The 14865-nt window shown below is 40.7% G+C and overlaps 1 protein-coding gene across 1 annotated transcript; it reads right to left on the bottom strand.

Annotated features, from left to right (window-relative positions):
- Window positions 1–7870: 7870 nt before the first annotated feature.
- Window positions 7871–13268, bottom strand: LOC101862737 (tubulin beta chain). Its single transcript, XM_005101517.3, has 5 exons — window positions 13157–13268; window positions 12079–12305; window positions 11049–11177; window positions 9348–9984; window positions 7871–9019 (listed from the first exon to the last, which is right to left on the bottom strand). The coding sequence occupies exons 2-5, from the start codon at window positions 12253–12255 to the stop codon at window positions 8820–8822; spliced, it is 1143 nt and encodes a 380-aa protein (XP_005101574.1). The 5' UTR covers window positions 12256–12305; window positions 13157–13268; the 3' UTR covers window positions 7871–8819.
- Between the last annotated feature and the right edge of the window lie 1597 nt (window positions 13269–14865).

Consider the following 14865-nt stretch of genomic DNA (forward strand, 5'->3'; position numbering starts at 1 on the left):
TGTTGTTCTCTCGCTTTGTTCTTTTGCAAGAAGTTGGGTTTCTTTAGATCAATACTTTTGAAAGTGGTGTTTCCCAACTTCCAGGAAGGGAAACACTGGGCTTGATAGATTATAAAGCAAAATTTGGGACTTCAAAAATGTCAGTGTTTGCTGCTTCGTCAATTGAACTATTCTTTTGCCTTCTTAAAATGTAAATTTAAAGAATAATATAGTTGAAGTGTCTAAGGCGGCCACGCATTGTCCACGAGAAAAGTGGCCATCTTAGATAGGTAGGAGTAGGTGTCTTACACAGTGTCATTATGATATAAAAAAACACAAGGGGGAATTGGCCATTTGTACTGGTAATTCTCTCATACAGGTGGCCATAACAGCAGACTCGACTGTACAGTCAAACCTCGTTATACCGCCACCCTTGGGATGAGCATGAAGTTGAAACAACGGGGTTCCTCTGTGTTTGAAAAGTGTCTTTTTGTTGGTGATATACATGTACCCCTGGAACATGCACTTGTATTCTGAGTCAAGAATCTTCTCTCTCTCTCTATGTCTTTCTCATGAGAGAAAAATTATCAAGAAGCCAAACTGTGGGTGTTGACTGTTGTGTCGTGTGTACCTCTGACTCTGAGGGTCAAGTTTTCTGGCAGTATGGCTGGGAAGATTTACATAAGTTGAATAAGGACCGTACAACTGTTGGTGGAGGGCAGTGTGAAGACGTAATTTATACATGTACTATGTTTATATAATAAGACGCTCCTTTTCTTACATCGGAAAAAAACAGGTGGTATAATGGGGGCTGGTAACACAAGGTTTGACTGTTTTTGATTATGATTATCCAATTTACCTGGAGAAGAATCGCAGAAATTGATGTACAGAAAAGTGAAAAGACATGGAATAACATCAAGAGGCAAGCCCTGTATAGAGAAAGGTGGAAAGTGTTTGTGGCATATACCCTGGTACAGGGTGAGAAAGGCAATGATGATGATTATCCAATTTTTGCAGTTTTTACTTGTCCATTGGAAATGTAGAGATTCTTTTACAGTGGCTTTTTTTTAAGCGGAACATTTTGAAGGGGGCGAGTGGTAGATAGTTTTCACTGGTAAGCCTACTTCTTTTCTCTCCCCCCTGTTGTTTCTTCACATCTGTCTTTCTTTCAAAATGGCCATTATTTTGTTGATGCGTTGATTCTCACAACTTTTGAAGGGGGTGAATTGCACAATTGTAGACTTTGGAAAATTGTTTTCATGTTTAAAAGGGGATGTCATAATAATTAATTATACGGATCAGTAACGTACTGTTTACTCTTGTCATTTTATGACTGCTAACTTATCAGCAATGTGCTTGTATTAGTTTCACAATTTAGACAGACTCATTTCAGGCAAATTTTAACTTTTCTCTTTTGGAAAATGGTGTGGAAGTGGAAGGCCATGGTCCGTGTTCTTGAATATGTTTGGGAAGGTGCCAAGACCATATGACTTGGTCCTGTCTATCCTATCAAATATATGGATGTTAAATTCACTCCTGTGTCATAGATACTTTACACATTGCTGAATGGGATGTTAAACCCATTCTGTCAAAACCTGCTCTTACGGCCGATTGTACAAACTTCCCCCCCCCCCCTCCTGTATTTCTTTCTCCGTGTATCATAATAACACTGTCCAAGACGTCCACCTAAGACAACCACTTTTCCTCTCAGTGGGTGGTTGGTGGGTGCTCTGGTGTGGTCTGCTTCTTCTTTCCTATCAAACATCTATCGTCCTTATCTCCCCTTCTTCTTGTTTGTTTGTTACTCTCTTGTAACACCTCTAATTTTGTCATCTTCTGGCGCTCATATGACCTTATGCAGTTTCTTCTCATCACTTGATGACCGTCGCAAACAATTTCGCAAACAAAGTGCGGTCAAAAATTTGTGGTGCGACTTATTTTCAAATATCTCCTAAAACTATATCGAACATAGTTATCCAATTTTTGCACAGTGACTTTATCAATTTGTCTTAACAGATCAACATTTTTGTAAACACCTGTATTCTTGAAAATTCCTTTAAAAATACTAATAAAAAATCCAAGTGGATGGTTTCTACAGATTTTTAAATGTTTACAGCTGGGGCAATATAGCTTTTAATAGCAAGTCCGTCAGGTTTTCTAATCGGGACATTATGCTTATTGAACGCATGTTTTGAGAGCCATTAGTGCAAAAAAGTGTTCACCATAACAATAACTTCTGCAAGTAAAAATTGTCTTTGATGAGCAGTGACGTAGGCCATATATATGCGTAATCAAAATGTGTATGAGAAGCGGGAAGTGCTGTTAACAATACCATTTCACACGTGACAGAGATTTCAAGTTTTTTATACAAATTTATGAAGAAAAGTTTTTTAATTTAGCCCCAATTGTTCTAGAAAAATATGATTTAGTTAAGACAAATTGATACAAACTGCTATGTAAAGTATGTATGACATTGATTCTCCCGTTAAAGAGATATTTGAGAATAAGTTGCACCACAAATTTTTGACCACACTATAATTTTGTAGGTCTAGTGGGTTAGCCTTCAAGGCATAGAGAAAGGTCTGCTCTCTATGGTAACTTTCTGTAACATCTTAGGACACCATGGACTATCCCCCAAAAAATCTGTGTAGTATAGTGTAAACATAGATATCTCTTTTTTTTTTTTTTGAAAATGTTTACCATATATTTACAAAACGTTTTTCCTTCATGGGGAAAAATGGGGTGGGGGTGCCATTTTTGCTTCTTAGAACTAAAACTAAAGCAGGGAGTCAAAATATGTTTGGTGTGTCCCACGCGCTTATATGACTTTATGCAGTCATGAGCGCCGTAAAACACGACTTACCAACAAACAAAAAAATGGGAGCCTTTTCAAAGTGCGGGGCTTATATTTATATTTGACCTTAATTGTGTCTTTTATAGACAGTGCTATAAAACAAAGACTAAACAAACAAACCTTTGGCTGCATCAGCAGAGAATATTGTAGCTTATCTGTCCGCATTGGCGTCGGTGATGTATTGTAATGTAAGGGTAAGACAGTCAAGCTTTGCACGAAGAAGATGCAGGTTGGACTCCCGTGTGGGGAAATTACTGTGTCATAATGTATCCAACCTACTCAGCACAGGTTAGCCCTGACTGGCAGGGTCAGTTTTACCTTTTAGTTTGAGCAGACAGAAGCACATCCACACAATATCTGTCATATAGTAATAGTATAGGCTAGTGCAGGCAGGGAAGCAAGACAGACAGAAACAACACACGGGAAAAGAAAACAAGTAGTACCCATCACCAGTGGCACTCTCCAAACACGAGTCAAAGTCAAAGTCAAAGCAACTCGTTTCCGCCGACCTCATCATCATAGTTTCTCGGATGTTGGTCGGATGAGCGCCCAAAACGTTCTCCATCAGCGACTGTTCGGGGCAATGGTTCGGGGTGTTGGTAGAGGTGGGCAAAATCCGGATAATCTACTATAAGGATAACCGGATGGCTCTAATTCTCAATGAAACATTATCCGAATTCTGACTCTTAACCTCTCTTCCCTGACCCATTTGCCGTGGAGGGTGCACCCATTTAATTTGTTGAAGTAGTAGGTAGTGCTAACCTGTTTGTCGAAGTGGCTCTAACCAGAGGCGAAGCGTCTATATAATCAAATAATCACTGCTTCCCTTCCTAATTTTGAAACATTGTCGCAGTCAAATTCACCCATAGACGTAAACCTCATAAATTAAATGTAAAAAGACGTTCATAATCACCAATGAACAATAGACTATGCCTAACCTTCAAAACCGTTTCATTGCCACAGAAATAGCCTGTTCGCCCCTATTGGGCCACTCCATAAGCAGTCACAAGCTTTGATTAAGTAAGTTTAAAGTGAGGCTGGAAGAGTCAACCAATAGAGTTAAAGGGAACATGTGCATAGCAGTCAGAACTGTTTCATTGTCGCTACCCCTTTCGGGCCCCAGTTATAAGCACCCAGACGCGCTGATTAGGTAAGCAACTACATGTATTACTATTACACTGGTCGAGTCTACCTCACAGATGTGAGGGGAACTAACTCCTAATAATCCTTTGACTCCTGCTACTACAGTGCTAGTGCTTGGTTTTTTTCCTCGACTTTTTAACGTCCTATAATCAGATCGTGACCTCGATTATGACACCGGCTCCTGGCCGCGAAAAGCTAGACAAAAAACAGCCAAATGTGAAATAAAAAATTAATAATTGGCATGCTCTACCAAAGTGTTTCGGCTGTCTGGTATAACATGCCATTGTAGTGCTGACATCTCTGCTTCTTTCCTTGGTGTTCGTGTGTTCAAATCTAAAGTTAAATTTAACGTTAAAATAAATATTTAATGAAATACTTTCCCGATTATTTTAGCGATTGAACAAGCATACAACATGATTGCAGGATTTGTTTTCATTCACAACTCAGAGTTGCCGCCTCCAGTGCCAGTAAGATTCTTGTGACTTGTGTGAGTGTGATATCTCCAGGCCCTATCTGGTTCCATTTCAATTTGATTACCCTGTCAGTGTCAAACAAGTCAGCCTTCGCCCCTGGCTCTAACCCATTTGCTAAAGAGGTTCATATAATATATTATTTGCCAAACAGGTGCACTAACATATTATCCGGATTTTGACAAAGCGATTCATTGCCCAGCCCTAGCGTTGGGTGCTTTGACAGCTCATTTTGTATACATGTATATATGTATTATGTACATGATGATGTATCATGCTGGACTATGGAGCCGATGGCCCAGGCTCAAATCCCCTATGTGAAATTGTTTTGCGCTTTCAAGACTCTCAACTTAATTGGTTCAGTCCTGTCGGAGACGGACGTTAAATTCGAAGGTGCCTCCCTTTTAATTAGCCTAACTGGGTTGATAGGGGCGTTAAACCCATACTTTAGGGGTGTGGTCAGGCTACCTCTTCTTATCCAGCCTCCAAGATGCCACCAGTAGAATGCAATCGGGCAAAAGGGGTAGAACACCAGGGAGTTTACAGTTCTAAGCTCCTTGTAGAACATTCATTTTAGAGATGCGGGCTCCGAAATTTACCCGCTTTTCAATAGCAGCAACAGTAACAGGTTTATTTGTGTTTTGTCCTTAGCATTATAATGTAGTTGCTTCTCTCACTTTTTCACTTTGCTTTTAAAGTTTTGTTGGGTTTTTTTCCGGGATGGGTAAACCTTAGATGTTCGCCGGTTGTGCTCAGGTTGAGAAATTGAGCTCAAAAGAGTTCAAACATAGTCTTGCTATTTGGCGAAGTGGTACATTTAGCTGTCTTCGTAAAATCCTCCGCATCCGATGGCAGGACAAAGCCCCAGACACTGCTGTTTTAGATCGAGCCGGAACACCCAGCATCTATACCATCCTCCACAAAACGCGAGCCAGATGGGCCGGCCACGTGATCAGAATGGCGGACAGCAGGTTGCCCAAACAGCTGATGTATGGAGAGCTGCTTCATGGCAAGCGCTCAGTTGGGGGGCAGAAAAAACGTTTCAAGGACTGCCTCAAAGTCTCCCTCAAGGAACTTGGAATCCTGAACGACTCGTGGGAAACGCTGGCCCAAGATCGTCCAACGTGGTGCTGCAAGCTAACGAAGGGAGCCAAAGCAGCAGAGGCCAAGCGGATCGCCGAGGCTAAACAAAAACGCAACGTGCGCAAGTCCAGACCTGCCTCCACCACAAGTCCAACAGCAGACTACCCGTGCCCACAATGTGGGCGAACCTTTCGAGCCCGGATAGGACTAATCAGCCATCTCCGGACTCACAGTAACCGTCAACAGACCAATTTGTGAAGTCATGGTCATCTTCAAATGCGAAGGACGAACAACATGACATTTAGTACATGTATGTACTAACATCCTTGTTACTCCAGACCTAATGTTCTGACATCTTCACTCTTGTCATGCTGTTTGTGTTACGTTCCCGCTTGATTCATTGTCTATCGTATCGGTACGAAACTTCTTAAGTCACACGGCCGAAGCAGCAACCAACAGTCGTCTAAAATTACTAATCTTGCTGGTTCATAATTGCAACACGCTCACGTCAGCAAGGCATTCATTGCCTCTTTTAATCTGCCTTTCCATCATCTAGTGTCTCCAATTCCACGTCAGCTTCTTTCTCTTGCTCCGTCGCCTCTATTTCATCAAAATGAAGGCTCACCAATCTTATCATTTCCTTTTTATATTTTACGTTTGAATAAAGTAAAGTTTTTGCGTTGTGCTTTCGCCCCTGACAGCAGTGCCCAAAGTAGAAATTTTCGTCAAATCCTGTTAACTGCTATACGCTATACGGGTGATCAGAGGGCGCCTCTGTTGCTTCTGTCTGTCTACCTTGCTTTTCCCCGCACTGAATGACTTCGATGTGCTCCTCTTTACTCAAAAAAATAAACAACTGCTTTGATATGGTAAGGTCCCTAGAAGGCACCATGATTTTTCTTCTTGAAAGGGGGGGGGGGGGGTGAGGGGCGCGTTTTTGGCACAATTGGATCCTATCCTCCAAAATCAAAATATAACGTATTGGTCTAGATCTAGATCAAATCGAGCGCATTTGGTGAAAATCGTGAACAACAGCAAGTTAGGTAGCTACATGTAGGCCTACTGTGGTCACCGTCAGACATTGAGAAATAAAATATATTTAGTAATTATTTCGCACCAAGTGACGTTGCAATGTCGGATCTTTTGTATGCACGCAGAAGAATATGATAGGTCCTAGGCCTAACAGAAATGTACCCAGGTCAATTTAGATAAAGCAAAGCAGAGGTCTCTATTTGATACTGTATGCACTGGCCAGCGCCATTCACCGACCTGATCCGATTTGATCATGCAGATGAGGTCGACCTGACTACTAAGCATCCCTTCTTAGCATTCATAGAATAGCGTCAGTTTTGACCCAACGTGTCCGAGCGCTGACCCAAAGCTAGAAGTAGAAGTTCTTTTTTTTTTCTCTACCCCATATTGCCATGAGCCGGCGCCCCGTGCTGCAGAATCTCCCATTAATTGCTTTGATAACATAACTAGGGGCCTATCTACAGGGAGATTGTCGGTCTGGAGTCTGTAACGAATGCCAGATTGTCCATGATATTTAACCCTCTGTTAGGCCCTACATGATAGAATGTGCCCGGCTGGTAAATGCCGATACAGCGTTGTTAGTCCAGCAAAACAGATGCAAGCCGGTACAATAACTGCCAGAGGGTAGATGATAATGTTTATTAGTGCACATTTATTATTCATTGTAATTGTAACCACCACGCAGCGAACCGTCAGCTCACTTCGTATCCTTTTTAAAATTTTGAATATAACTTGGATATAAGTAAGTTGAATTTTAAAGGTTCGATTTTGTCTGAAATGGTCTTCAAGTTCTGAAGTCCCGCCTCATAAAATAAATATTCCTCAAGTGTTGAAATGGGCGTGAACCCAACAAAATTACCAAGGAAGGACAAGAGTTCAAGAGAGAGCTTTGGAACATGTTTTGTGTTGGACAGCTGAGGAGAAGGACACCAATTTCAGGTAAAAGTAAAGAGTAATTATAGCCCCACCATTTTGAAACGGTTGACCAAGCATGCAACATTCGATATCACGGACGTGGGGTCCCAGTAGGGTTGCACTTATGACCTATAACAAAGGAAACAGTGCGCTGCGATCGTCGAGTGTTGTGAAGATCTAGTGGTGGGGGAAGGGGGTGGTAGGCACTATATTTTACCATTCTTGCAATCCTACTCAACAGCAGACTGGTATATATAATTTACCCCCCAAAAAGCGTTCTTACTTCAATTACACTGTCGTCTTAAGCCTAAACCTTACACTAATTTTCTCCAACAACATTGTTTTAAAAAATATATAGAACAGCAAAGATTTTCCATGGTGAGAAACAGAAATATTTTTTTTATAGTGAACAAAAAAGAAAATTCAAAAGCAATTAAATGATTAATTGTTCATTGTATTCATGGTTTCACTCATTTTTCACCAGATGAAGCAGATAACCCTGCATAATATTCATTTTGGTCACAAAGAAGAAGCCAAAAAAAAGCAGTCATTGGCAAGAAAAATGGCCATCAAAAATGTTCATCAATAGTAGACAAAGATAATAAACAAGAACAGGGAAGGAGGTACAAGTCAATGACATTAATGACTGGCCAAGAACTCCTTTTGATTCAGATACTCACGGTCTACAAATGCCAATGTGGCACACATTTCATTGATAAAGCTGTCTTGATTTGTGATACTGCAAATTTTGTGTACTGTACCCAATAGACAATATAATGGCAACTGAAGAGATGGTCCTAGGCTCTTTTACTTTTGGCGTAAATCAAATTATAAAATCATAAGATGATTACAAGGCAGACATGATTTCTGCTAGAGTAAAAGGCTCACAAAGGTTCAAGGTTCATTCCAACTTCTGCCAGGCATTTAAGCAAGCTCCGAAGATACATGTAGATGGAATTAACTAATGTCTTGATGAAATTTTGACACGAAGGGATCAGATGTCATTTCAGTCTCACTCACAATATATATTGAAGTCAGTTACAAGATTACAACAATTATTTGAAATGAAAAAATTGCATAGATTCTTTGGTGTAAACTTTATGAAAGTGAATGCTATTTGGGCTTGCGTTATTCATTAGTTACAGAATAACAATAATACATGCATTAACAGTTTCATTTCTATAAAAAGAGTGAATAACCCTTCTGTTACTCATTCACTGTAACAGACAACATGCAAATCAATTCAAATTGTGTAAATACATTTCCCAATCCCAGGTTGCAGCTGTGATGACACAGATAATATATGACCAGCTTGTTTTGATCATGTTTCAGCTCACTGAATCTTATGCAGTGTACTCTCCTTCTCCCTCTTCTACTTCTCCTTCTTCTTCATCAAACTGGTCGTCCTCCTCCGTAGTGGCATCCTGGTACTGCTGGTACTCAGAGACCAAGTCGTTCATGTTGGACTCAGCTTCTGTGAACTCCATCTCATCCATGCCCTCTCCGGTGTACCAATGGAGGAAAGCCTTACGCCGAAACATAGCTGTGGAATTAATGTAGAAAAATCACATTTAGACGTGTTGTCTTTGGGAATAAGTAAAATGTAAAATCAAATCAAAACAACTTAGCAATATTTGAGAGAAAGCAACATTTACTGTTGTTTTTTAACTTCAGAATATTAAGTTTCATTTTTGAAAGTTTGAAACTTGCATCTCTTATCTAGATATTATTTATCAAAGGTGGATGTGGGAGGTTGGATTTCAAATTTTGAAACTTGACGGTGAGCAAAGAAGATTAAAGCAATCTCTAACAACTTTGTTTCTTTATCTCAATCACTATGTTAGAAACTACTATTTCATGGCATTTTTTACCTGTAAATTGTTCTGAAATTCTCTTGAAGAGCTCTTGAATGGCGGTGCTGTTGCCAATGAAAGTGGCGGACATCTTCAGGCCTCGAGGAGCAATGTCGCAAACGGCTGTCTTGATGTTATTGGGGATCCATTCCACGAAGTACGAGGAATTCTTGTTCTGTGCATTCAGCATTTGCTCATCCACTTCCTTCATGGACATGCGGCCGCGGAAAATAGCAGCCACTGTGAGGTATCGGCCATGGCGTGGATCGCAGGCGGCCATCATGTTCTTGGCATCGAACATCTGTTGTGTCAGCTCTGGCACTGTTAGGGCACGGTAATTGGAACTTCCACGAGAGGTCAGGGGAGCAAAGCCAGGCATGAAGAAATGGAGTCGAGGGAAGGGCACCATATTGACAGCCAGTTTGCGGAGGTCAGCGTTGAGCTGGCCTGGGAACCTCAGCGAGGTGGTCACCCCAGACATAGTGATGGAGACTAGATGGTTGAGGTCACCGTATGTGGGGGTGGTCAGTTTGAGGGTGCGGAAGCAGATGTCATACAAAGCTTCGTTGTCGATACAGTATGTCTCGTCTGTGTTTTCTACAAGCTGATGCACAGACAAGGTGGCGTTGTAGGGTTCTACAACGGTGTCTGAGACCTGTAAAACACAATTTACAAGCAATTATGAAAAACAGAAATCGACTGCTTAGTGAAAGATTCTGCCCTATGCCATTTTGAAAAGTGATGAATGAAGGAGTCCTACAATGAGTAGTCAAAATGAAAATGCCACTTCACTCATTCCCAGGGGAATTTTACCTTACACTGACCTTTATTATTCAGTTACCTATTTGCAGAATATTTCACTCACTGCATTACACTCTAAAATATTTTTAAACAGAAACACCAATGAAGACATGAAATCCATCATGACACTTGAAATGTTGGTGACAAGACTATGGATTACTTTGGCCAATAGAATGCTTAAAATAATACATGTATAGCGAAACGAGACTTAGCCCAAAACAAAAGACGTATTCTTAAAGTGCCTATGAATTCACTTCTACTTCTAATGACAGGCATCTGGTTATAGAGTAAATCAAATATACAGAGCTCCTACTATGTATATATATGAAAATGATGAAAAATGCATGTGAGACCATCAACAAATCCTGAAACTCAGGAATGTTAACAAACAGGGGACTGTGAAGAAGTGGTCTTCACACAATAGGCCTACTAAACTTGCTACAGAGGGGATTCATTACATCCAATTTACTTCCCCTGATAGTGATTCCCTCTTGCAACTTAATTTAGGGGGTTTCCCATGAAATTTACATCACAGGATTTCACCAAACCTTAACTACTTTCACTTTCAGGACTCCTCTTTCCTTATGAATTTATTTTATGAAACTTCTCACATACCAAACTTACTTCAAGGGATTCCTCCATGTTTCCAACAGAATGTCTAACTCATGTGCACTTAATGGGATACCCCCCCCCCCCACACACACACACACACACACACACAAACACACACTCACACTACCCCCACCCCCAGTACCTTCCCGGGAAGCTGAGAATGTTTCGGAGTGTACTATGGTCTGCTGGGGTAATAATATAGTGTAAAGCGCATAGAGCCTGCTGTTGAGCGGGGATATGCGCTATACAAATGCTATCTATCTATTATTATTATTATTACCTAACAATCGTAACCAACTGACTTACTTTAGGGGATGGTACAACAGAGAAGGACGTCATGATTCTGTCCGGATATTCCTCTCTCATTTTGCTGATGAGGAGAGTACCCAGCCCAGAGCCGGTGCCGCCGCCCAGAGAGTGGGCCAGCTGGAATCCCTGTAGGTCAATACAAGGACACAAACCTGAACTGAACATTTCCACAAAACTATAAGGGCTGAATTTTGATAACATAGGGACCCTACAATACACTTAATATAACGTGAACAGTACAACCCAGCTTGGTTGGGGTCCTTGGACACTACATGTAGTGCATTTACCATTAAGCTTACAATAATGACAACTTATTTGGTAATGAGGATCTAAAGTAAGCGTCAAACGAAGAAATAAACTATCACAAAAATTAACCTGTACATCATTTCCGACATTTCAGCATCATCGCCGTTGCCGCCATCATCATCACAACATACCTAGCAATAACCCTTCTTCCTGTTTTGTCTTTCTTGAAGCATAACAATTTGTACCATGTCCGCCCATTAAAATTAAAATTCTTTTTACGTAACTTACAAATATCCGCACCAAAATAAGCACATGTGACCCAAAAAAGCAAAATCTCTCTCTCTCTCTCTCTCTCTCTCTCTCTCTCTCTCTCTCTCTCTCTCCACTCAACATATATATATACATCATAATATGTGTTTATCTACTCCGCGATGAAGACTTATGTGAAGGAAATAAAAATCTAAAAATACAACATAAACTTAATGAATACTGGACAAAGGGCAAAACAACATTATGAATCAGACAACAAAAATAAAATCTAGCTAATGTAAATAAATATATGACAATCTTGTCTGCATCATCGGTATCCTTTTATCTATATCAGGAGAAATGTGGACGTCATCATGCTAAAAACTGACACTAACCTCCACCTCCACCACCACCACCCTCCCCCCCTAAAAAAAAACCCAGATAAATAATGAATACATACATAAAAACAACGTAACAAACAAACAAAAACCCATGCCATGAAAGTCTTCGCTCATATGCCCCGCCCACTGACCTGCAGACAGTCACAATTCTCCGACTCCTTCCTGACAACGTCCATCACAGTATCCACAAGCTCCGCCCCCTCTGTGTAGTGACCTTTGGCCCAATTGTTTCCCGCCCCGGTCTGGCCGAAGACGAAGTTGTCCGGCCTGAACAGTTGACCAAAGGGTCCTGAGCGGACGGCGTCCATTGTTCCAGGCTCCAGATCGATGAGGACAGAGCGGGGCACATATTTACCTCCTAGGGAGACAATGCAGAAAGTTCTGTTGGAGAGTATTCTTTTGGACTTTTGTTGTTGTTGCTGCTGTTGCTTTTTTTTTTTTTCGTTTGTTTTTTTGGGGGGCGGGGTAGTTTTAGTTTGGATTTTACTGCACTTTCAACACAATGAGGCCACATAAGTGCCGAAGATTAGAGGTGTTACAAGAGAGTAATGTACAAAGAAAAGAAGAAGGAGAGATAGTTTGGTTTTAGTACGTTTATTACGGTATTTGCAACACAATTATGTCATATAAGTGACAAATATTTGAGGTTTTACAAGAGAGTAATAAACACAAAAAGGAGGAGAGATATGAAATATTACTTAAAGCCACACACAGACACACACACACACACACACACATACATACACACTACACCAATGGCAACAAACACAAGTTCTAATACCATCATGTTCTTGTACCAGTTTTTTATCCTGTATCCACATATATTATATAGGGCCTATCCATGCCTAGGTTATGCAACAGCTCTGACTCCAGCTGACAGGGTTCAATTTCTAACTATTATATAAATTCAGGATTCTTTTATGCATTATTATGCCCCCCCCACCCCACCCCCATTCCCCCCCCACCCCCACCCCCACACACACACACACACACATACACACACATACACAATTTAGATAATAAAATAGAAGGTAGACTTGGATCTTGCTTGCCACAGTCAACCCTGGCTGAGAGTAGAGTTCAGGTATATAAAATCCCAGAAGAATGTTCAAGATACTCCAAAACAAATCATCCAAACTGTGTCGATGGGGGCGTAAAAAACACCAAAACAAAACAGAAGAAGCAGAGTGTCTTGAGTAGGCTACCGACCTTGGGCTTCTGTGTAGTAGACGTTGATCCTGTCTAGCTGAAGGTCACTGTCTCCATGGTAGTTGCCTGTTGGGTCAATGCCGTGCTCGTCGCTGATGCACTCCCAGAACTGAGGACAATAATAGGGACAGATGTTTTAGTTTTAGAAAGAGTTTTGCGGCATTTGCAAAACAATTTGGTCCTATAGGTAGGTGTGCAAGATTAGAGGTGTTACTCGAGAGTAACATACAAATCCCAGAACTTGGGGGGGGGGGGGGGGGGGGGAGAGTTTTAGTGAACGTTTAACTGCACTTGCAACGCAATTAGCTCATAATATAAGAGCCGAAGATTAGAGGTGTTACAAGGAGAACGTTCACAGATGATGCCGGCTAAAATTTGGCCAAAATTAAACCCTCTCCCCTTGTCTTCTTCTGTCATCTTTCCCAGCACGCCCCCGCCCTTTTCCCTGGTAGACGTCAACCAAAATGTAAATGTACATTTAGAGAGAACCTGTACTGGACGCATTTTATATTTAACCTTTTTTTAATTTCAAAAATAAAAACTATTGTTTATCAAAGAATACAACAAAGTATTACCTGAACTGTCAAGTTTTCAAAGGGAAAAATAATGATATGGTCCAATTTAACTGTTAATTTCAGGCCAAGAAAATGAGGTCCACAATATTTTTTCTTCCTTTCTTTTCTTTTTTCCCCCACCTTTTAGTACTTTTAGAACAATATGGTGGTTGACCGTAGTTGACGTCACTTTGTAAAGACCCCCCCCCCCTCCAACCCTCCACCCTAAGGAGGTTAAAAGTTCTAAGCTCCTTGCCCCACCCCCATGTCAAGTTACGTCAACTTTTCAAGGAACCCCCTCCTCTCCCCCACCCCTCCCCCCTTTGAGCTGACGTCATTTGTGAACGGTCCCTAAAGAGTAGCATCCATAATATAATTATATACAAAGAAGGAGGAAAAATGGAGACAAGGGATGTTTGATGCCAAAAGACGGAGCAAACCACACCAGAGCACCCGCCAACCATCCTCTACAAGGGAGAGACACAAAAGGCGGTTCGGAAATCTTCTTGATTAATTGCAAAAGGACAGGATAAAAGTGATAAAACTATGAATCTTGCACTGGGGCAGCGTACGCTAATTAATCTTTGTCAGTAATGTAATGTCAGCATCATGCTGGCTTGTGACGCAAGTGACCATTGTTGGTAACACAACGATCAACGAGGAATTCCTGACATGCGGCTCTGTTTTGGAGAGGTTTTTTTCCCATTTGTTTCTTGTTGTTTTTGTTGTTTGGGTTTTTGTTGTAGTTTGTTTTGTTTGTTTTGCTGTTGTTGGTATTTTTTGTTGTTTTTTTTGTTTTCGTCGTTTATTTTTTTTAATGTATTAATGGTTTTGTTGTATTTTTGTTTTGTTTTTTTGTTTTTGGTTTTTTTGTTAGGTTGTTTTTTGTTGTTTTTGTTTGTTGTTTTTTTTTTTGTTTTTTTTTGTTTGTGGGTTTTTTGTTTTGTTTTGTTTTGGGGTGTTTGTTGTTGTTGTTGGGTTTTGGTTTTGTTTTGTTTTGTTGTTTTTTTTGGGGGGGGTCGAGAAATGAACTTAAAAACTCCCATTAAGAAATAACCATGCGGCACTTGAACAGTGTCATCATTATTATCTTTGAAGCGAGAGAGAACTATAGCTCTTCGAGTGTGTGGAGTTTTGGTGGGGGGGGGTTTTATT

This window comes from Aplysia californica, unplaced genomic scaffold (genome assembly GCF_000002075.1).
Source record: "Aplysia californica isolate F4 #8 unplaced genomic scaffold, AplCal3.0 scaffold00286, whole genome shotgun sequence".
In the NCBI taxonomy this organism is placed as follows: Eukaryota; Metazoa; Mollusca; class Gastropoda; order Aplysiida; family Aplysiidae; genus Aplysia; species Aplysia californica.